Raw genomic sequence first — 24,112 nt, forward strand, 5'->3', positions numbered from 1 at the left:
ACATTAAAAGAGAAACAGAGTTTCCCTTCCTGCTACACATCAAACCAAAGTGGGTTCACTGCAAACAGGGACAGAGATATCAAACCAGCCTGAATTACCAGCTCAGCCTTCAGAAAAGCGTTCACTGGCAGGTACAGACTGTTCCCAGTCACTTGGCAATGGTAATGCAACCTGAAACAAAATCAGCCTATTTTTGTACTGGTGCTACGTAATCCACTCCCCTCAATATAAACCAGAGAAGCCCCACAGCACCAGATTTGGCTACATTACAGAATCACTTGCAAGAAATGTTTCGGTAAAAAAACAAGCCCATATACAATATTTCTAGAACTCCACTCACTTTGAAGATTAAACACTTTACAAGGGTGAAGAGGACAATACAGAGGAGGACACAAAACAGATTAGAGGAGACGGAAGGCACCAATGAACAGGTTTTTAGGAGGCTTTTAAAAGAAGGGAGAGGTAGCAAGGTGAAGTGGTTTTGAATGTGTTCCTGAGAGCAAGGATGTAGAGGCAGGAAAATCTTGGAGTCAGAGAAGCAAAGGGTGCAGGCGGGAACACACAGTGGAGAAGATTGCGGTCACACAGTGGAGTGAGACCAAAGGAGAGATTTGGAAACACGGATGAGGGTACTGAAGTAGATACACTGCAGGATGGGAAGCCAGCAGGACTGGGTATGGACAGGGGTGTTTGGCGTGCAGGAATTTGACTGAGGATTTGGGCCAGAGCTCTGGATTAACTGCCGTTTATGAAGAGTGGAGGGCAGGCAGGCAGGCAAGGAGAACATTCTCAGCTCACTGCTGCAGTTTTACACGCTTAGGGACTGACTAAAGCTTGGGCACTGCACGTCCATGAGCAGTATATCAAAAGGAATTGCATGGCACTGGTAAATGCAGCATATGGTCTGAGGACTGGATGGTATAGCCCCTGCTCTAACAGTTCAGAGTGCTCAACTTTTGAAGTTACAGAACTCGATCTGGTGCAGCAACCTACAAAGAGGTGACTGCTGACCACCCAACTTCCCTTCCTGGTCCCCATGCTAGCTGATAGTGTAAACGGTTGTCTCTCCTCAGGTACTGTCCCCTTCCCTTTGAAATCTGCAGTCATCACTACCTCCTCAATAAAACCATCATTGACCCCTCTGTCCTTGCAAACTACCAACCCATCTCCAACCTCTCTTTCCTCTCCAAAGTCCTTGAACAGGTTATCACCTCCCAAATCCCGTGCAACATTTCCAACTCTCAGAAAACAACTGGTTGAAATATCAAATCAGAAAACATGTTTCACCACTGCCCCGCCACACATGTTCTCTGCAAGGTACTGACTCTTGCTGGGCCAGTTAGGATGTCCCAAAGAACTTTAAAGCCAATGGATTACTTTTGAAGTGTAGTTACTGTCGGACTGTAGGCAAATGCAGCAGCCATTTTGCACACAGCAAGGTCCTACCAACGGCAAATGAATGAATGAACAGATAATGGTGTTGGTTGAAGGAGGAATGTGGGCCATATGATATTTTACATCTACCCAAGGCGGCAGATGGGGCTTTGGTTTAACATCTCCAAAAGAGGCAAGCCCTTACAATGCAGCACTCCCTCAGTATTGCTCGCAGATGTCAGTCTGGATTACATGCTCAAGTCTGCAAGTGGGACTTGAACCCACAGACTTCTCACCAAGGTGAAAGTGCCACCAACTTGGCCAAGCTGATACTTGACAGATTAGGCCAGCTTTTCACTTATGCCTGATGTTCTGCTGTGTCAAAAGCTCTACTATTACAGGGTGCCTTCCTGAATCTGAAGCATCCTAAGGGAAATGTATGTCTGTTTGTAACCTCTAACCCATTAGATCTGTTATACACTTTATTCAAAAGCATGAAATGCTGCCTTCCTGTTCTCCAACAGTTGCTACTTAAAGTATATACTAAAAGTTTTCATTTGGGACAAACATGGTGGGGAAACTGCTCCTTAAGCTAGAGGAAAATGCTACATTTGTAAAATGTCAGAAAATTACTAGAGTCTATAATTAAGGGTAGAGTGACTGAATACCTTGAAAATTTTCAGCTGATCAGAGAGCGCCAGCATGGATTTGTAAAGGGTAGGTCATGCCTGACGAGCCTGATTGAATTTTTTTGAAGAGGTGACTAAAGTAGTGGACATGGGAATTTAAAAAAAAATTTGTTCATGGGATGTGGGCGTCGCTGGCAAGGCCGGCATTTATTGCCCATCCTTAATTGCCCTTGAGAAGGTGGTGGTGAGCCGCCTTCTTGAGCCGCTGCAGTCCGTGTGGTGAAGGTTCTCCCACAGTGCTGTTAGGAAGGGAGTTCCAGGATTTTGACCCAGCGGCGATGAAGGAACGGCGATATATTTCCAAGTCATGATAGTGTGTGACTTGGAGGGGAACGTGCAGGTGGTGTTGTTCCCATGCGCCTGCTGCCCTTGTCCTTCTAGGTGGTCGAGGTCGTGGGCTTGGGAGGTGCTGTCGAAGAAGCATTGGCGAGTTGCTGCAGTGCACCCTGTGGATGGTCTATGGATGTTGTTTATATGGACTTCCAGAAGGCATTCAATAAAGTCCCTCATAAGGGACTGTTTAGTTAAAGTTGAAGCTCATGGAATTGAGGGCAAATTATTGACCTGGTTAAGAAATTGGCTGAGCAACAGGAGACAGAGAGTAGGGATAATGGGCAGGTACTCAAATTGGCAGGATGTGACTAGTGGTGTCCTACAGGGATCTGTATTGGGGCCTCAACTATTCACTCTATTTATTAATGACCTAGATGACAGGGTAGAGAGCCACATATCCAAGTCTGCTGATGACACAAAGATAGGTAGCATTGTAAGCAGTGTAGATGGAAGCATAAAATTAGAGTGCGATATTAATAGATAAAGCGAATGGGCAAAACTGTGGCAAATGGATTTCAATGTAGGCAAGTATGAGGTCATCCACTTTGGACCTATAAAGGATAGATCAGAGTACTTTCTAAATAGTGAAAAGTTCGAAACAGTGGAGGTCCAAAGAGACTTAGGGATCCATGTACATCGATCATTAAAATGTCATGGACAGTTACAGAAAATAATCAAAAAGGCTAATGGAATGCTGGCCTTTATATCTAGAGGACTCGAATACAAGGGGGTAGAAGTTATGCTACAGCTATACAAAGCCATATACATTAGACCACACCTGGAGAACTGTGTTCAGTTCTGGGCACTGCACCTTAGGAAGGAGGAATGCAGCGTAGATTTACTAGAATGATACCTGGACTCCAAGGGTTAAATTATGAGGAGAGATTACACAAACTAGGGTTGTATTCCATGGAATTTAGAAGATTAAGGGGTGATTTGATCGAAGTTTTCAAAATATTAAGGGGAACTGATAGGGTAGATAGAGAGAAACTATTTCTGCTGGTTAGGGAGTCTAGGACTAGGAGACTTGGCCTAAAAAATTAGAGCCAGGGCTTTCAGGGGTGAAGTTCGGAAACACTTCTACACGCAAAGGGTGGGAGAAGTTTGGAACTCTCTTCCGCAAATGGCAGTTGATGCCAGCTCAATTGTTAATTTTAAATCTGAGATTGATAGATTTTTGATAACCAAAGGTATTAAGGGATATAGGGCTACGGCGGGTATATGGAGTTATGTCACAGATCAAACATGATCTCACTGAATGGCAGAACAGGCTCAAGGGGCTAAATAGCCTACTCATTTTCCGACATTCCTTCAGAAGTACTAAGAGCAAAAAAAAACCTCTAGGCAGGCACTGGAGGTGGTGAGCCTACACCCAGCTTTCTGCTGCATTACACTCATGAAGATAATTGATTTACATCCGGGATTCAAGGGAATTTCACAGGCCATGACAAATATATACATAGCTATGTAAAAACACGTTCAAGCAGTAACACAAGTGCTTGCATGAATCAAGCACAGGATAACAGAATTCAGGAATTCAATTGCCCTCACTTCCTCCCTGAAACCTGTTTATAACACACTGCGTGACCTCATAATGTCGATGGTTTATAGATGAACTGCACATTTGCATTTCACAATCAGTGACTATCTCTCAGTCATGGGGCAATGCATAACCTGGCCCAGTCATGTATCCAGGATCACGGATGAAAAGAAGAGAACCAGTCAGAACAATATCATCCTGTGTGTAAAGTTTGCATGAAAAAGGAACTGAACTCTGCAGCTTTTAAAAATGCAATTCTAACATGGTCACAGACATTCTGCTTCTATGCATAAACACCGGCATGGACCTGTTGGGCCGAATGGCCTATTTCTGTGCTGTACATTCCATGTAATGCAGCAAAATGCAGAATTAATGAAAGTTCACTACAAGCATTTCTTCATTTAAATGCAGTCAGGTTATACTTCGTGGCCAGTAACTTCTGCTTTTGGAAGTCAAAAGCTATGATTAAAAACTATTGCGCTGCTAAACCTGGGTTATTTTGAATTCAGGTTAAGAGAAAACTTATGTTACAGCATCACTGGATAAGGGATTTATGAAACCAGGTAATGTCTTTAGATCCACATGGTGTGTTAGATTGAAGTAGGCAAGAAGCCTAAATTGTGACATGCCTTTTAATTTATGTATCTTTTGCTAAACCTCACTAGCATATCACCACCGAACCAATTATCACACCAACAGACCGTCCATTTTAGATAACTGATACTGTTGCAAATTCGAAATAGAATTGTAGATTGCTTAGTTTCTCTTACCCGCTGAAAGGGGTACAATTTACACTATATTATAGTGCTCACTTCCTGTAAGCATGCTACAGTTCATCACAAGCACATCATCTGACTCACTCAGTTACAACTTGCATTTATACAGCGCCTCTAATGTAGTAAAAATGTCCCAAGGCACTTCACAGGAGCAGAATCTGACAAAATTTGACATTGAGCTAAAGATGTGCCAATAGAAACTGCCATTATTTTAACCGCGACCCCTTCCTCAGACAGTTAGTGATATTCTCTCGTCTTTTGCACTTAAACACAGCAGCCATTTTGCATTAGCAACATACCACAACTAGCAATGAGATGTACAATCGATTAATCTGGTGTTATTTGGTCATGTTGGATGAAGGAGGAATGTTGGCCTGCTTTATAATTAGTGCCTTGAGTTCTTTAATGAACAAGCAGACAGGATCTCAGTTTAACCTCTCATCCAAAGGATGGCACCGTTGAGTGCAACACTCTCTCGTCCAGCCTAGATTATGGGCCAAAATCCTGGTACAAGGCTTAAACCTACAAACTTCTGAGTGTTACCAACTGGAACAACCTGGCACTTCTTTAAACGTCCATTTAAAAAGAGGGTACATTCTAAAATAGCAGAGGACACTGGTGATGTGATCCTGAGGGCTCATCTTCAGGCCAGCTTGGACTACAAGCACAGTAATGCCAATAGGCTGGTGGTACTAATGTGTCAAGAATGCTGAACAAAAAAAAACTGAGACCATCAGCAAAAAAGCAGCTATCTCGATTGCAAGCTCCATAGTGGGAGTGGGTAAAGATACTATCTGCCATAACACAGGAATATTGGGAGATACAAGCTGGGTACCACTGGGCTACGAAAGAGATGGGGAAAACTAGGGCTTCTGGTCATCACTATCCAATGACTCTTGCTGGAAAGTGCATTATTTACAGTCCCGGAGAGGACAGGATCAGACTCGATAGTGATGTTCCCACAGATGGACAATCTTGTAGACATGTCGCCCTGGCTCATACATGAAAAGTGGCCACTTGGGTGGGGTACCTAGGACTGCAGGCACCCATAGAATCCTATCCCAGCAAGTGTCAGCACCTTCAGGGGAGGAGAGAACATTGGTTGGGGGAGGGGGGGGGGGAAGAGATATTAGAACCACCCACCCCCCAAAAAGGATCATGAGACTGTTCAACAAAATGAGATAAATATCTCACGAGCATAAGGCATTAAAATATATGTAGGATGTCCTGGACCTTACTGCAAAGTTGGCATGGTGCAGCAAAACCCTGGAGGGGATATGGGGTCTCTGAAGATTATAGTAAAACAATTTGACATCCAGTGATGTAAACAACTATCCCTCCTCACCCCAGTGCTTGGTAACAGTCAACTGCTCCCTTTCCTCAGGCACCATTTCCCCCATTGCAAGACTGCAATCAATACCTTTTTACCCAGATACTGTCTCTTAAATGTTTTGAACATTTCGTCAGACAATGCTTAAATACTTGTCTCTTAGAATTAATGTAAACAATTTTACAACACCAAGTTATAGTCCAGCAATTTTATTTTAAATTCACAAGCTTTCAGAGGCTTCCTCCTTCCTCAGGTGAACGTTGTTGGAAATGAAATCCTCGAAATGAAATCGCATTTATAAATCACAGAACAACGCTTGGTGATTACAGACAGTTGTTTCAACTGCCCGTGTGTGCAGACAGACAGGTGTTACTTGCAAGGTCTCCGAATATACAAATCACCAAAAAAAAAACAAAAAAAGAGATAGAGAGGTAGAAACATAGAAAAGACAGCAACTGACCCGTTATATTAAAAACAGATAACATTTGTTCGCTGGTGGGGTAACGTGCAGCGTGACATGAACCCAAGATCCCGGTTGAGGCCGTCCTCATGGGTGCGGAACTTGGCTATCAATTTCTGCTCGACAATTTTGCGTTGTCGTGTGTCTCGAAGGCCGCCTTGGAGTACGCTTACCCGAAGGTCGGTGGCTGAATGTCCTTGACTGCTGAAGTGTTCAGCCAATCTCCAGACGCCATCCTACAACAGCCAATCTTCAGACGCCATCCGACAACTCATCCGCTTCATCCTGGATCACAATGTCTTCACCTTCAATAACCAGTTCTTTACCCAAACACACGGAACAGCCATGGGGACCAAATTCGCACCCCAATACGCCAACATTTTCATGCACAAGTTCGAGCAGGACTTCTTCACTGCACAGGACCTCCAACCAACACTATACACCAGATACATCGACGACATTTTCTTTCTATGGACCCACGGCGAGGAATCACTAAAGAGACTACACGATAACATCAACAAGTTCCATCCCACCATCAAGCTCACCATGGACTACTCCTCAGAATCAGTTTCTTTCTTGGACACATGAATCTCCATCAAAGACGGGCACCTCAGCACCTCACTCTACCGCAAGCCCACGGACAACCTCACGATGCTCCACTTTTCCAGCTTCCACCCTAACCACGTCAAAGAGGCCATCCCCTATGGACAGGCCCTGCGAATACACAGGGTCTGCTCAGACGAGGAGGAACGCGATGGACACCTACAGACGCTGAAAGACGCCCTAGTAAGAATGGGATAGGATGCTCAACTCATCGATCGACAGTTCCGATGGGCCACAGCGAAAAATCGCATAGACCTCCTCAGGAGACTAACACGGGACGCAACCAACAGAGTACCCTTTGTCGTCCAGTACTTCCCCGGAGTGGAGAAACTACGCCATGTTCTCCGCAGCCTTCAACATGTCATCAATGACGACGAACACCTCGCTATGGCCATCCCCACACCTCCACTACTCGCCTTTAAACAGCCACCCAACCTCAAACAGACCATCGTTCGCAGCAAATTACCCAGCTTTCAAGAGAACAGTGTCCACGACACCACACAACCCTGACACGGCAACCTCTGCAAGACATGCCAGATCATCGACACAGATACCACCATCACACGAGAGGACACCACCCACCAGGTGCATGGTTCATACTCCTGTGACTCGGCCAACGTTGTCTACCTCATACGTTGCAGGAAAGGATGCCCCAGAGCATGGTACATTGGCGAGACCATGCAGACGCTGCGACAACGGATGAATGGACACCGCGCAACAATCACCAAACAGGAGGGTTCCCTCCCAGTCGGGGAACACTTCAGCAGTCAAGGACATTCAGCCACCGACCTTCGGGTAAGCGTACTCCAAGGCGGCCTTCGAGACACACGACAACGCAAAATCGTCGAGCAGAAATTGATAGCCAAGTTCCGCACCCATGAGGACGGCCTCAACCGGGATCTTGGGTTCATGTCACGCTACACGTTACCCCACCAGCGAACAAATGTTATCTGTTTTTAATATAACGGGTCAGTTGCTGTCTTTTCTATGTTTCTACCTCTCTATCTCTTTTTTTTTGTTTTTTTTTTGGTGATTTGTATATTCGGAGACCTTGCAGGTAACACCTGTCTGTCTGCACACTGATTGCCTTGGCAATGGGCAGTTGAGAAAACTGTCTGTAATCACCTAGCATTGTTCTGTGATTTATAAATGCGATTTCATTTCGAGGATTTCATTTCCAACAACGTTCACCTGAGGAAGGAGGAAGCCTCCGAAAGCTTGTGAATTTAAAATAAAATTGCTGGACTATAACTTGGTCTTGTAAAATTGTTTACAATTGTCAACCCCAGTCCATCACCGGCATCTCCACATCATAGAATTAATGTGACAGTGCTAGTTAACAACTCCAATTCTACTTGAGAAGCCATTAATGGAGGTGTGACAATCCCTCAGCATGGCCTCTCGCTGTAGATTCCTCTCTGCAAGGACATGATGTGGAGATGCCGGTGATGGACTGGGGTTGACAATTGTAAACAATTTTACAACACCAAGTTATAGTCCAGCAATTTTATTTTAAATTCACAAGCTTTCGGAGATTTTCTCCTTCCTCAGGCAAATCTGCAAGGACAATACACCAGCACTTCAGCTTTTACAACCGCTGATAAACAGAAAACTTGGTTTAAAAGAGTCAGTCACAAATTGCAGAAATTAACATAAAACAGGTTTTGTTCTCCAAGCTCTTGAGAAATCAGATAAAGTTGCATCGTTTTACAAACAAGGATCTTTCAGTCTGATAAACTGAACCTATTTGAGAAATATTTCCTTATTTTTAAGTTCGCCCATCTGAGTGTTAGATTGGTTGAATCAAATTTAAAAAGAAATGTTTGAAGATCGACAACAGTATCGTAACTGCAATAGGGAAACCTAGAGTCAAAACAAGATCAGCCATTTCCTTGATCAAGCCCTCAATTGAAACAGTACTCTACCATACCAGATAAAGGACCAACCAAAGGAATACTAGCTCCCTTCCCTTTCTGTGTTCGGCACATCACATCACCGTGTTGTTAAGCACCTCAGGTTTCTTTTTGTTGGATGAAGTAGAAGTTTACTCACTTGACAGAATGCCACACTGCCGCGACCCCACCCACTATGCTGAACTACTGTCTGACCCTACCTTGTGTCTCCAGCTCCCATCACGGCTGCGCGTTATCACTCTCTGTTTGATTACCTTGTAATTCTTTTGCTGTAGGATATGCGAAGAATCATTTTTAAAGCTTATTTATTGCTCTTAAATGTGTAAAACTGAGCAATAAGCGGTTAAGGGAAAAATATTTTCCCTGCGGTGGATTATTTACTGGAGCTACTAAACATTATAGTGCAAACAGGCACAAAATTAGCCATTATGTTGGGGCAAGAGCAATATTTTATTTGATTGTCTATTTCCCTCAGTTTCAAGCATAATGCAACCTGATGCCATTTATTTTATTTTATTTTGGCTTCTTGATGCATATCTGTATGTCATCTTGAAGAAAGTATGAGAGGAGCACAGCATGGTCTCGGAGAGAATGAGAGAACTGGGGGAGGATGGAGAAAGAGAGAGTGAGTGGGACAGATCAGCTGCCAAGTATCATAGTACAGGACAGAGAACTGCAGTAGGATCAGTCCGCAAAAAAGGAACTGCCTGTTACAAATGAAGACCAGTAAAGAATGGGGCCCTCGAGGAAGATGTGGTCAGCAGGAGCAGAATGAAGCTATAATTGGGAATGGGGGGGTGCAAATAGAGTAAAGAGAGGAGGAGGGAGAGGGAGCAGTGATAGACTAGGAGCTGGACTCGAACTACCTTTTAAAGTTTCTGCGTCAGAACTAAAATCTTGCATTGCAGTTTCCTACATTCCAGGTAATGGTCAGCAAACAGGATTTTAAACATTTTTTGTTAAATCACAAAAAAAGTAAATTTGCGACTGGATCTTGCCCCAGTCTTCCACTTCTTTTCCCAAATCCCTCCACCATGCCACATCTCGCCACCTTCAAAAGGTTCTCTAAGCCTATCTTGCAATTTGGGGCATCATGCTATGCTGAAAGCTCTATATAAATGCAAATTGCTGTAAACACACCAAATATAAAGAAACAGATCTCAGCTAATACCACGAACTACCAGTTTCAATCAACATCCACAGCCTTCAAGTTTGGCACACCTCACTGTTAAGTGTACACACGCTGACAGCCGCAATATTTCCAATCCTTGATGAAAGGGTGTCCTCATCAACTCCCAAGGCATGGTACATGCAGCTTTATTTGTCCTGACCTAAATGGATGTAGCAAAGGCAAAAGAAAAGGGCACAGAACACAGATTTATAAACATATCAATTACATAATCCGCTTGCTATCGTGGCCCTGCATATCCCAATGCCACAAGCTGATTTTGCAGTAAAACCATAACTCAGTTTTCCCAACCTTAGGTGACCTGCAAACAAGTGGCAATGAAATCATTGCCTCTCGGGTCACTGATAACCATTCACTAACAGTGGTCTCCTGAGCAGCTTCATGGAGCTATCATCAACAAGGGCAAGCCAACTGCTGCACCTTGTGATCAAACAGCACTCTCTCCCAGAGACTAAAACACACACCGAAATGCTAACGGGCAGTGGGTGGGGGGAGGAAATTGTCCCAAACAGCTTTACATTTAGTAATCTAACAAAATAACCCAGGGACTGGGTGTCAGTATCCTGTCACTTCAAGGACCAAGGCTCAATTCCAGTCAGGCTGATGGGATGAAAATATCCTCTGTCTGCTGAGGCTTTACGTCAAATGAATCTCAGCAGCCTCACTCTAGTTCCTAATGGGCATGGGCCCAAAGCCTAATTTGCCAACAGAAATACACAGAAATTACAACAGGGAAGCAGGCTGTTGGGCCCAACCAGTCTGTGTTGCTGTTTATCCTCTACACGAGCAGTATCCTAATCCCACATAGTTCCTATGACCCTTTATTCCCCTTTCCTTCAACAGCTGCCACTCTCACTCAAATACCACACAATGGCTGGTGTGGGAAATGGAAAATAATCTCACCCTGGTGTATTAAGGGGGCACTCTTCAAAAGCCGAGCCTGCAGCATATTACTGGGGCAAAGTACAGGGAGCTTTGCTTTACTGATTTACAGATCTGACTGACTCTCATTCTTTCATTAGTCAAAACAAAAATAATATCTGCTGTCTCTCCAAGCTGTTCTTCCGGCTTTAACACCATTTTTTATTTACATTTTGAAGTCTATTAGCTCTGTGCCACACACACATCCTGGTGAGATACACCAGAGTAACCAGCTATGGTGCAGTGACAGCTACGATATATACCGTCATTGTATAAATGTTATCGCACAGAGACCTGCACACAATACAAGGCACTAAGGCTGCAGGACGCAGCCCGGGCAGTTTGCTAACAAAACAACAGCCACACCTATTTACAAGCTGAATTCCACCGACTCCACGCTTTAAATATTTTATTACTTTTATCACTCACATGTGGAACACTTTGTTTTAAAGCAAAAAGTCAGTTTTAGTTGGGAGTGCTCCCCATATATGGAAGCTATTTTGTCCTCCTTGGGCTGGGGTCAAGTTTACAGTGCAGCTTAAGTGTGGGTTAAAATAGCACCATTTTTCCAACCCTCTACATCCCAGTGAGCTGCAATCCCTTGGTCGCACAACATGGAGCCCAAGCTGATCTCACTGAATGCTTAGCACCAAGTTATTGAAGTAATGCTGCTCTATCCCACCCACCCCAAACCCATCCACCCCCACCCCACAATACACCAAGGAAAAGGCTCAATCCAGTTACAGCTGGGTTACTGCTTTCCTTACTTCCCCAACACAGCCGAAGCCCTTCATCCACGTGGACAGGTAATTTTCTGCTGGTCTTTTGTACAGTCCACCTTAAAGAATTACCTATTTTAATGCCCAATGGCAATGTACTCGCCTGCATGCTGTCAGCCAAACACACAGTATGTGCCTCTGCTACCTTCATTTAATCTCCAGAGACACAGCCTGTCAGCAGAGAGATTATCAGTGGAAATGGGACAGGCCACAAGACAGAAAACATGGCACAGTTCATCAAAACAAAATCCCTGCCAACAATTCCAGGTCAAACCTGCCGATATGTACACCTCAGTGCAATGCCCCTCACACCATGATCATCGTCTGCAGCACAATTCCAGCAGGGTGCACCCAGAGAGGGGCGCAAGCTACAGAGGGGTGCACTAAAGGTACTAAAAATAACTAGTGAGCAGATCCACAGCAAACAAATAAGTACCACTGAGCTCAAGGGTGTAGATGCGAGCAACTAACTCAGGACTTTTTAAAAAAAAACACCACTGGGGCTATAAGTTCTAAATTCTCCCGCTGCATATGCACACACACAAAATGGTGAGAAGTGGCTGTGTACAGGATTGAAAATACAATCCAGGTACCCAGATAGCTGAGTGAAGTCGAGTGAGTAACCTAGCCGTACATACCAACCTCGATCCTTAGTCGGTGTAAGTTAGCTTATCTCAGTCTGGGGCGGCAGGGCTAAAAATTTACTTGAGTAATAAGAGAACAAAATGCATCAGTCAGTGCTCACTATCTAGTGGAAGTGCATATATAGATTGGATTCAGCTGCAATGCTCCTACGAGCAATGCCTGAATAAACTGTTGATACTCAAATGGAGGGCTCTCGTGTACCTCAAAGAGTCAACGCCTTCAGGAGCGGAGGAAGAAAACTGCCAAGAGCAAAGGTCAAAGTTTGCAGGAAATGTCTCATCGAGACATCAAAGGGCACTCCTCAAAACAGAGAATGACTTTGGTAATTACAAGGTGTACCATGTGATTCTCCAAACTGTCCACAAGTAACCACCCAGTCGAATCAAACAGTGGGATTTTCAAACAATGTCAAATGAACATTTAGGACACTTGGCTAATATCTGGGAATATTTCAATTTACAAGATGAAAGTTACAAGTGGACAAACTGAGCCAGATGTTAATGCTTTCCCTTCTATCAGGGCTCGGGTGGCAAGTTATCTTCTGTAGGAACCAGGTGCTCCTGAGAAAGTGAAACACACTCTTATTATGTTTTGGGTCCTTTTACTCTACAATGTATCTGAGTTCTCTCACATTTCTAGAGTGTTTTCACTTGCCCTAATATCTAAGCAAGCTTGCTAATGTGTTCAGATACAGGAACTCTCTAGTCTTCAGGAAACAACAGAAGGACGCTATACTCGACCTTGTTTTTAAACTTTAACGGACAAATTTATTGAATAGTAAAGGAACGGAATAGTAGAAACGTAACATTTTTACAGCAAATAAATTTTGCTAACTCCTCATGTAGTAGAAAATATAGTTCACAACTGTGCACTAATTTCAATCAATATTCTTACATAGCAATTCTCCCCATTACCATCCTCATCTAACTCTTCTGAAATTCCAAACTGACCCGTCTTCGAAGGGTGTAGATAAAAACTTACTTGATTTGACAAGTACCCAGTAATTAAACCCCTCAAGAGTTACTAGGGCTTTGTAAATTTAAATAACCATCCGCTAAATTCAAAAAGGAATTGCCAATCAGACACATCTGAACAAATCTCACGGCAATTATGTGTTTGAAATAAGTAGCTCAGCCCCTCCCTCGAGCAAATGGCCTGGAAAACAATCAAATCGCCATAACACTGTGGAGTTAGGCTGGGACATAGTTTGAGAGAATCTGGGTTTTAACCCCTCATGTAGTGCCTGAATTAAAGGTGTCAGTACCGTTATTTTAGTCACACCTTTGTTAACCACAGGCAGAGGCGGCAGCAAAGCTTCAAACACTCAAAACCCTGGGTGTATTTAGACCCTCTTCCTTCACCTTTAAGTAACTTGCTCTTCATTTAATAACAGTTTTGCCACTTACTGAATTTGGGTTAGAAACATGATCAACATTTGTGTAGCAGCGCATAAGCCCTTTCCTTCAAGAGCATCTCCACTATTTTAAACAGCCAACCGTGCAACAGTTAATGCTACCACGTATTTGATTTCACCACACCACAGTAACTCTACCAAGAACTCAGCTAATGAGGATCTAAGAAACCTCTTCTGGGCTTTGGAAAGACTGTGCATTAATAGATGAGCTGCAGATGTAGCAGGGCTTCACTATTTGAGTCAAGAGTTGGAGTTGGACTGGGCTGATATCCAATGCAGTTCCAGCAACAACTCCTTATGTTCAAACTGTATTCAGACCCCGTATCATAGGAACAGGAGTAGGCCATTCAGCCCCTCGAGCCCACTCCACCATTTGATAAGATCATGGCTGATCTGTGATCTAGCTCCATATACCTGCCTTTGGCCCATATCCCTTAATACCTTTGGTTGCCAAAAAGCTATCTATCTCACATTTAAATTTAGCAATTGAGCTAGTATCAATTGCCGTTTGCGGAAGAGAGTTCCAAACTTCTACCACCCTTTGTGTGTAGAAATGTTTTCTAATCTCACTCCTGAAAAGGTCTGGCTCTAATTTTTAGATTGTGCCCCCACTCCTGGAATCCCCAACCAGCGGAAATAGTTTCTCTCTATCCACCCTATCTGTTCCCCTTAATATCTTATAAACTTCGATTAGATCACCCCTTAACCTTCGAAACTCTAGAGAATACAACCCCAATTTGTGTAATCTCTCCTCGTAACATAACCCTTGAAGTTTGGGTATCATTCTAGTAAACCTACGCTGCACTCCCTCCAAGGTCAATATGTCCTTCCGAAGGTGCGGTGCCCAGAACTGCTCACAGTACTCCAGGTGCAATCTAACCAGGGTTTTGTATAGCTGCAGCATAACTTCTGCCCCCTTGTACTCAAGTCCTCTACATATAAAGGCCAGCATTCCATTAGCCTTATTGATTATTTTCTGCACCTGTTCATGACACTTCAATGATCTATGTACCTGTACCCCAAAGTCCCTTTGGACATCCACTGTTTTTAACTTTTTACCATTTAGAAAGTACCCTGTTCTATCCTTTTTTGATCCAAAGTGGATGACCTCACATTTGTCTACATTGAATTCCATTTGCCAGTTTTGCCCATTCACCTAATCTATCAATATCGCTTTGTAATTTTATGTTTTCATCTACACTGCTTACAATGCCACCAATCTTTGTGTCATCGGCAAATTTAGATATGAGACTTTCTATGTCTTCATCTAAGTTGTTAATAAATATTGTGAATAATTGAGGCCCCAAGACAGATCCCTGAGGGACTCCACTAGTCATATCCTGCCAATGTGAGCACCTACCCATTATCCCTACACTCTGTCGCCTTTCGCTCAGCCAACTTCCTAACTGAGTCCGTATCTTTCCCTCGATTCCATGGGCTTCTATCTTAGCTAACAGTCTCTTATGTGGGACCTTATCAAATGCCTCTTCAAAAAATTCAATCATGTTTGTCAGGCACGACCATAACTTTCACAAATCCATGCTGGCTCTCTCTGATTATCTGAAAATTCTCGAGGTGTTCAGTCACCCTATCCTTAATTATAGACTCCAGCATTTTCCCCACAACAGATGTTAGGCTAACTGGTCTATAATTCCCTGGTTTCCCTCTCTCTCCTTTCTTAAAAAGCGGAGTGACATGTGCAATTTTCCAATCTAGAGGGACAGTTCCTGAATCTAGTTTAGGTCACATCATTAAACTGTATTCAGACCCTGTGTCCAGTTTAGATCACACCGTTAAGCTGCAGTTGGACACAATGATGGATGTGGCTGCATGGTGCCTAAAAATCAGCTCTCTGAGCTGCTCAGGCTGAGAACTGTGCTGGCAGAGAGGGAAAAAAATAGTTGCCTACTAGCTCTGGTGCATTGCCTGGCAGGACAGCCAATGAACAATAATGCCTGGGTGTGAGTGCTCCCGCAGGCCGGATGAACTTGTTTCTTCGACTGAGGAAGGTGCAGCATACCATAATATCACGGCAAAAGTAAAACTGATAACCAGGCAAAAAGCACAACATTGGTTTGAGACTGTTAGGAACTTTTAGTTATCAGAATGTTGTGGTCTAAATCGGGGATGCTATGGCACACAGCCTCTTCTCCAATTGCAACCCATTAAAATGACAACAGTTCTCATCTTTATAATGGAAGCATGTTGAGCTGCTAGGTCACGTGGTAATTCTGTGAAACACAACCAAGTTGGATTGCTTCCAAAATCGTCTAATCACTGTTTTAAGCAAAAAAAACCAGCAATCCCATTCAGACCAAATGGTCATCTTCTGATGCGTCCCTTAGACTCAGACTGCATAGCTTCCTCCTTGTATACCTGCACCGCTGCCTAGCCTTGCAAACATTGTTGAATAAAATTGAGTTAATTCCCTAAATCATGGGATCTGAGCATCTACCATCCAATGATAAACAAAAGATAATACTGAGCATCTACCATCCAATGATACCTGAACCTCACATCCCCCTATCATCGTTTAATGTGACCATGCCTAACCAGAAGCCAGTGTACTTGGCCAGCCCAGGGTGTGAGAAAGCTGTAAATACCAGAATAAAGCCCTTTCTGTGCATACTCATCAAACTCGAACCTCGTCACCAGAATTGCTTCTAACTTTGGGTCAGGGCAATGGTTACTGATCATTTAGCTGCCTGAAGGCTTAACATGCTCTGCTCACTGACAAGTCTGGAGCAAACTCTCTTGCTGCACAGCCACATCTATGCCCAAATGTTGTTTTAACACAATCTAATTGGGTATAAAATTCAGATAAAGTTTGAAAAAGACCCACTACTGAGACTGTAGGAAGTGTTGGAAACCAGCCCATCTCAGCATCAGCACCGACTCAGGAAGCATGAAGCCAGCATCTGCTAGGTTTCAATCTGCTCCAGGTGGAAAACACAAACAAGTCATTTATAACTGCAGCAATGCTGATGTAGGAAATGACAATGCCACACTGGTACAAGTATGGTGCTCCCCTTGGCTGGGCTTTGCTCTGTATCTAACTGAGCTACATGTGAATTAAGGGTATCTGATGCTAATAATGGGTGCACAAAATGGGACTCTCATTCCCTGGAGCCCTCCTTCACCTTGTTCAGCATAAATTTCACTTTCAATTTTTCTTTACCTTTTGGTCAAGAGGTCACTGCCCCAACAGAATACCCAAAAATCATAACTAAAAGAAACCATAACAATCTTACTACCACTGCAGCATCAATAGCTATGTCTGTTAAGTCACTGTATGGCCAGTCTTATAACAGAAGAATTACTTGCCTCTTTTAGAGAGGGACCATAAGCAGAAAACCTCCACACTATGTGTGAACAGGAATAAGATCTGAATATTTGCTTCCCAAGTGAACACACCATATTATGTCCTCAGGAACAAGTGCCCAAGCAGCCCACTTCAAGGTCAGTCTAATTCCTCCTTTAGCAAGTGCAGAGTGTCAAAAACAAAGGGTTCCCAAAGATTCCTGCCTAGGTCGCTGTGTCCTTAAGGCATGCTAACATGTTTCTACATTTAACACACTTACCGGGATAAAGCGGGAAACAAAAAAAAATGAAGCAGAATTTATTGACGGTGGCAGGAGAGGAGAGGAACAGTTGCAGCAGGTGGTATATCAGGGAGGTAAACAGCAGACTGCCCTCTTGACAGTTGCAAGAATAAAAATTATAGCAAACCAAGCCGAGATAGGAGCAATCAGCTTCAGAATGTCACAGGACGAACGCCTGTAAACTCGGACCAATTTGTCGGGTATTTGAATCTGTATCAGCACTGTTAAAAGTAACCACACAGAAGCAATCAGAATACAAGTGGCACAGTCCCAGCCACTCACTCATATGGAATTAAAAATGGTGGACAGGCCCAGCTCAGCATCAGTCTGTACTATATCAATCAGATCTTATTCATACAGTGTGCTATTGGCAATACAAGTCAAACTGTTAAGTTATTTGCCCCTTAACCAGCCTGGAGGACAGCCTGAAACCCTGCTTCCAGTCAACAGAATGGCAGATAGATAGGTCCCTGTCGATTGGTCAGTAGCAAACAAAGAATTTCATTATTTAACAAAGGGGTTAACAGATCTACCTGGAAACTACAGATCTATAAAGTGACCCAATTTAGGCACAATCTTCCAAATGATTTTAAGGAATCTAAATGGGGGATGGGGAGTACACCTGAAATAGCACAGCTCAATAAAAAACACTAGGAAAGTCATGTTTAGTAAACTTACTAGAGTTTTTCCAAGATCGAACTACCACTGTGCATCAGGAAATGAATATTTGAGGCAGAATGTTGAACAGAAAACTAACTTAAAAAACAAGAAGTTGGACCTAAATTAAAACTTTTAAAGCATAAAAGGAGGGTAGGGAGAATAACTTAGGGGACATCCTGAGAGATAGAACCCAATACATAAATTCTTTTAAAAATGACTTGGAGAAGGGTATCAAGAGCAAGATCTGTTTGCCAACAATGCCAAGACTGAAGCCAGTGTAATTAACGGGGAATGGTGCAACCAGGTTCAGAAGGATTTGGATCTTTTGGGAAACTGGGTCGATAGTAAATGTAGATAAATATATTTGGAACAGGAGCAAGGACTAGGGGGATTACTGTGGGAAACTTGAATTCAAGTCATCAGTCCAGTGCATGAGGGCAAGGAAAAGGACAGACAATGTGACGGGATGTATTAGTAGAGACAAATCAAAAGAGGCGGTGTTTTTGTATTAAATGCTTGCCACCATACTATAGGAATGGGCTGCAATACAAGGCGACTTGGATTATAGTCAGTCTATGGAATTTAAGTTCTGAGGAAAGGTGAAAGAAAGGGAATTCACACAAAACTATTCAATACAACAGTAAATAAGACATGTAGTAGTCAGGTACAAAAAATAATCAAAAAGGCTAATGGAACTCCACATCTGGAGTACTGTGTGCAGTTCTGGGCACTGCACCTTAGAAAGGATATATTGGCCTTGGAAGGAGTGCAGCGCAGATTCACCAGAATGTTACCAGGGCTCCAAGGGTTAGATTATGAGGAGCGATTACATAAACTAGGCTTGTATTCCCTGGAATATAGAAGGTTGAGGAGCGATTTGATTGAAGTGTTTAGGATTTTGAAAGGAATTGATAGGGTAGATAGAGACACACTTTTTCCGCTGGTGGGGGAGTCTAGGACAAGGGGCCATAACCTTAAAATCAGAGCCAGGCCGTTCAGAAGTTAGAAAACACTTCTTCAAACATAGGGTGGTAGAAGTACGGAACTCTCTCCCACAGAAAGCAGTAGATGCTAGCTCAATTAATCATTTTAAATCTGAGATTGACAGATTTTTGCTAGTCAAGGGTATTAAGGGATATGGAGCCAAGTCAGGTGGATGGAGTTAGCATACAGATCAGCCATGATCTCAATAAATGGCGGAACAGGCTCGAGGGGTTGAATGTGAATTACAATACCAGGAAAGGGCACTGGAGTGTTTACTCACGTTACGAGTCGGAGAACCGGTTCCTCACGGCAGATTCAGATGGAATCCCAGGATACAGTAACGGTAGCATGTGACTGCTTTGCATCAGTCTTTACGCCTGTGGACTGTGCTCAGTTACCATTAATGCAGTGTGTAGTTGACACTAACGTTGTTAAAGTAGATGCAGATCTGATCTTGGGGGACAATAAGGGGTCTTAAATCAGACCCAGCTGCTGGCCCAGACTGCATTTACCCGAGGCTGCTTAAAGAAATGGGAGCCCTGTGCTCACATATTCGATAGTTCACTGACATCTTTGGATCATTCTTGATTACTGGAGGGAAACTAATATTTTACTGACATTCAAAAAGGGCAACAAGTCAGAACCAGGAAATTATAGGTTTATTAGCTTGACATCAGTCATGGGAAAGCTGTTAGAAGGAATCATTAGGGATGCCCTATACAACCATTTTGACGGATGGGGTTAACAAGGACACACAATGTGGCTTCTGGAAAAGGTCAAGTCTTACCAACCTGGTCGAATTCTTCAAACAGGTTATCAAGTTGATGGATGAAGGTAGCCTGGCAGACATTGTATATTTGGACTTTCAGATAGCTTTTGATAAGATGCCTCATAATGGGCTGCTACACTAAATAGAGTCCTTGGACTGGACAAGGAATTGGTCACATGCTCGTCATCAACAATAGCAGCTCCGCATGGAGACTGGTTACTCGTGGAGTCCCACAGGGGACAGCGTTAGAGCCGCTATTCTTCACGATATATATTAGAATGTGTTGTTGATGTAGATTAATGATCTGGATGAATGGAGCTACTGTCTGGAGGTTTATGATGACGTGAAGATCTGGGCTAACGTTAGAACCCCTAAGATGATTTTAATCTGATCTAGATTGGTGGGGGAAGGAGCCTACATCTGGCAGGTGACATTTAACGTTGATAAATGTAGTGTGATGCATGTGGGTAGGGTAACAGCAAGCATGTGTACACCATGGTGGGATCTGAATTAAAGTCCAGTGAGAGGGAAAGAGACCTGTGTGTTATAGTGCACAAGTCTCTAAAGGTTCATGACTAGTGCTGAGAGGCTATAGAGAAATCAAACAGGGTATTAGGATGTATAGCTAGGTCAATCAGTTATAAAAGAGAGCACCACAGTGTTCCTGTACAAGACCTTGGTTAGGCCCAATCAAGAATACTGTGTCCAGTTCTAGTCTCCTCACGTGGTGGCAGATTATAGAGGTCATAGATAAGGTTCAGAAGGCGGCCAATAGATTAATACCTATCACGATAGGCTGAGGGAGCTGGATCTCCTTACTCCAGAAAAGCATACTCAGGGGAGACTTGATGAAGGGATTCGACTCTGTACACATTAACAGTTTATTTGAATTAGATAAGTTAGGGAGAGCAAGGGGATATGCGTACAAGTTACACAAGCATAGAACTAGGTTAGACGTCAGGAGTTCTTTTTATTTCCAAAAGATCACTGACCTTTGGAAAAGGTTGCTGGCTCATGCAGTGGATGCAGGGAGCTGGACAAGTTAGTGGAGGAGGCTGATATCATTGCATACGAAAGGTAGGTGGGATGGTGAGTGATGGTGAGTCATCATTGATTTTTGAATACCATCAGCAGTTGGAAAAGAAATTCCCAAATTTCCTTTTTTCCAGAATTGGCCAAGTGTTTTTTTTAATCTTTTGTTTTTGCCTCTCCCAGGAGTGTGCATGGCTGTTGGTGCATGGGGAGTATTGAGTGTCATGGTGCTTAGCTGCAACATGGCTGAATGGGACAGACTCAACAGACTAGCTCATCTTTTTCAGTCCATCTTTTCATATGTTCGTAAATAGCACAGATGGGTTCAAGAGATAACTAAGTACATTTCTGAATAAAGTGTGGATTGACTGCTATGATAAGAAAGGGACAGATTTGGGATATATTTCTTGGTCCAAAGATTATCATTTCCAGGATGCATCACGCAGCACCTCTGCTACATTTTCTAACCACGTTACATCCTGTATAATATAAATGGTGTCACTCTAGCCACGGAGATAACTTCACATTTTGCATTCTACTAATACTAGAACATCTTCCATTTATATCCAAGATATAAACAAAAAGCCTGCCAGATAATTATCCATCTCAGCATGGTTTGACTAACTTGATTGAATTTTTTGAGCAGGTAACAAGGAGGGTCGATGAGGGTAACACATCTGATGTAGTGTACATGGATTTTAGCAAGGCTTTTGACAAGGTCCCACGTGGCAGACTGGTCAAAAATGTACAAGCCCGTGGGAATCCAAGGGAAAGTGGCGAGTTGGATCCAAAACTGGCTCAGTGGCAGGAAGCAAAGGGTAATGGTTGACAGGTGTTTTTGCGACTGGAATGCTGTTTCCAGTGGGGTCTTACAAGGCTCAGTACTGAGTCCCCTGCCTTTTATGGTATATATTAATGATTTGGATTTGAATGTGGGGGGCTTGATCAAGAAGTTTGCAGATGATACAAAAATTGATAGTGAGAAGGAAAGCTGTAGACTGCAGGAAGATATCAATGGACTGGTCTGATAGGCAGAAAAGTGGCAAATGGAATTCAATCCAGAGACGTGTGAGGTAATGCATTTGGGGAGGGCAAACAATGCAAGGGAGCACACAATAAATGGGAGGATACTGAGAGGTGTAGAGGAACAAAGGGACCTTGGAGTGCATGTCCACAGATCCCTGAAGGTAGCAGGACTGGTGGTTAAAAAGGCATGTGGGATACTTTCCTTTATTAGCCAAAGCACAGACTATAAGAGCAGGGAGGTTATGCTGGAACTGTATGACACATTGGTTAGGCCAGAGCTTGAGTACTGCGTACAGTTCTGGTCACCACATTACAGGAAGGATGTGATTGCACTAGAGAGGGGGCAGAGGAGATTTACAAGGATGTCGCCAGGGCTGGAGAATTTTAGCTATGAGCAAAGATTGGATAGGCTAGGGTTGTTTTCTTTGGAACAAAGGAGGCTGAGGGGAGAAGGGGAGATTTAATTGAGGTATATAAAATTACAACAGGACTAGATAGAGTGGATTTCCCTTAGCAGAGGGGTCAGTGACCAGGGGGGGCTTAGATTTAAAGTAATTGGTCAAAAACTTAGAGGGGAGTGGAGGAGATTTTTTTTCACCCAGAGGGGGGAGGAGGAGGTCTGGAACTCACTGCTTGAAAGGGTGGTAGAGGCAGAAACCCTCAACTCATTTAAAAAGTACTTGGATGTGCACGTGAAGTGCTGCAACCTACGGACCAAGTGCTGGAAAGTGGAATTAAGCTGGATAGCTCTTTTTCAGCTGGCACAGACACGATGGGCCGAATCGCCTCCTTCTCTACCGTAACTTGGTTTGGACATGTCAATTGTTTGCTGCTCAGTCGATCTCACTAATTGATAATCCATACAACTGACAGATTGTGGAGCTGTAGCTGCTGCCACATGCAGATATCATAGGAGCAATATCATCCAACTCAGCGGTGCAACTCACTAATTTCTGGTTGAAGGCCACAATTTCAGGTAGTGTCTTGTCCCGAGGGCCACTCAGGAATGGTGCACCACAGGATGACTGGTTGTGGGCCTGCACCTGCAATTCCACACAGCAAGATCCTGCTGTTTGTTAGGCAAGGGTATTAAGGGTTGGGGAACCAAGCCAGGTAGACAGAGTTAAGATACAGATCAGCCATGATCAGATTGAATGGCTCAAGGGGCTGAATGGCCTCTTCCTGTTCCTATCATCAATTAGGTGCAGTGGTCAGTTGCAAAAGCAGAAGCCATACACTGCCCCACAGGGCGTGAGTAGGGCCCTTCCACTCACTGTATGGAAGGTGGGATAATGATGCATCCCAATAGCATTCCCTTGATGGAAAGCAAGGAGACGAGAGCAGGTCACCAAACTACAGCCGGCCAGGGTATGAATGGAGGCCCAGCAGGACACGGAGCAGCAGGCCTGCCAGGCCCCCAGCCCTCCCTGCAGATATGAAAAACATCTCCCAGCAGAGGCCTACAGCAGGAGGGCAGCCTTCCCCTCAGACAGGCTGATCCCGACCCCCACAGCTCCCAGCCGGTCAGTGTGACAGCAACAGCCGCCTCCCACCAAGTGAGGGCTGCCCATCGGCCGGGATCCAGGGAGCCGCGGGGTGGGAGAGGGGGAGGCCCCGCTGAGGGGGTGTCTCTGAGCCGCACTCACCATGGTTATACTGCGATGTCCTCCCCGTCCGGCTCATAGTCCGAGCATCCAGGCCAGTCCCTTTAACTGACCAGGCGGGCGGGGCCGAGCAGCGAAAGCGCCCGGCCTTTCTCGCTGCGTCTGTCTCGCTCGGGCCTAGTACGCAGGCCTCCTCCTGGCCATTTCCGCCCCGATCCCGGGCCCGCCCAGCGCCGCAGCAACCGGCCGGCCCAGACCGGATCGCGCCGGATCGCAGCGCGCCTGCCCATTGGCCGTCCGGCTACAAACGTGCGTGCCGATTGGCTGGATGACAGCGTGCCTGGTGATTGGCTGGACGGGTAGGAGCGTGGTGTTGGATTGGCTGGAAGGACCGCTGAATAGAATCTCAGCCTCTGATTGGTTGGCGACCCCCCCGGACAGGTACAAGCCACGTGAGGCAGTGACGCAT

At 44.2% G+C, this 24,112-nt stretch overlaps 1 protein-coding gene across 3 annotated transcripts in view; it reads right to left on the reverse strand.

Annotated features, from left to right (window-relative positions):
• xpo6 (exportin 6) overlaps positions 1–23,867 on the reverse strand; it is an 86,567-nt gene extending 62,700 nt beyond the window's left edge. For all 3 annotated transcript variants that reach the window (XM_068003601.1, XM_068003600.1, XM_068003599.1), the window contains exon 1: positions 23,686–23,867. In XM_068003601.1, coding sequence (XP_067859702.1) covers positions 23,686–23,688 — 3 coding nt within the window. In that variant the 5' untranslated portion in view covers positions 23,689–23,867. The remainder of the gene's footprint in view (positions 1–23,685) is intronic.
• Between the last annotated feature and the right edge of the window lie 245 nt (positions 23,868–24,112).

The sequence above is a fragment of the Heptranchias perlo genome, chromosome 22, assembly GCF_035084215.1.
Source record: "Heptranchias perlo isolate sHepPer1 chromosome 22, sHepPer1.hap1, whole genome shotgun sequence".
NCBI classification, from domain to species: Eukaryota; Metazoa; Chordata; class Chondrichthyes; order Hexanchiformes; family Hexanchidae; genus Heptranchias; species Heptranchias perlo.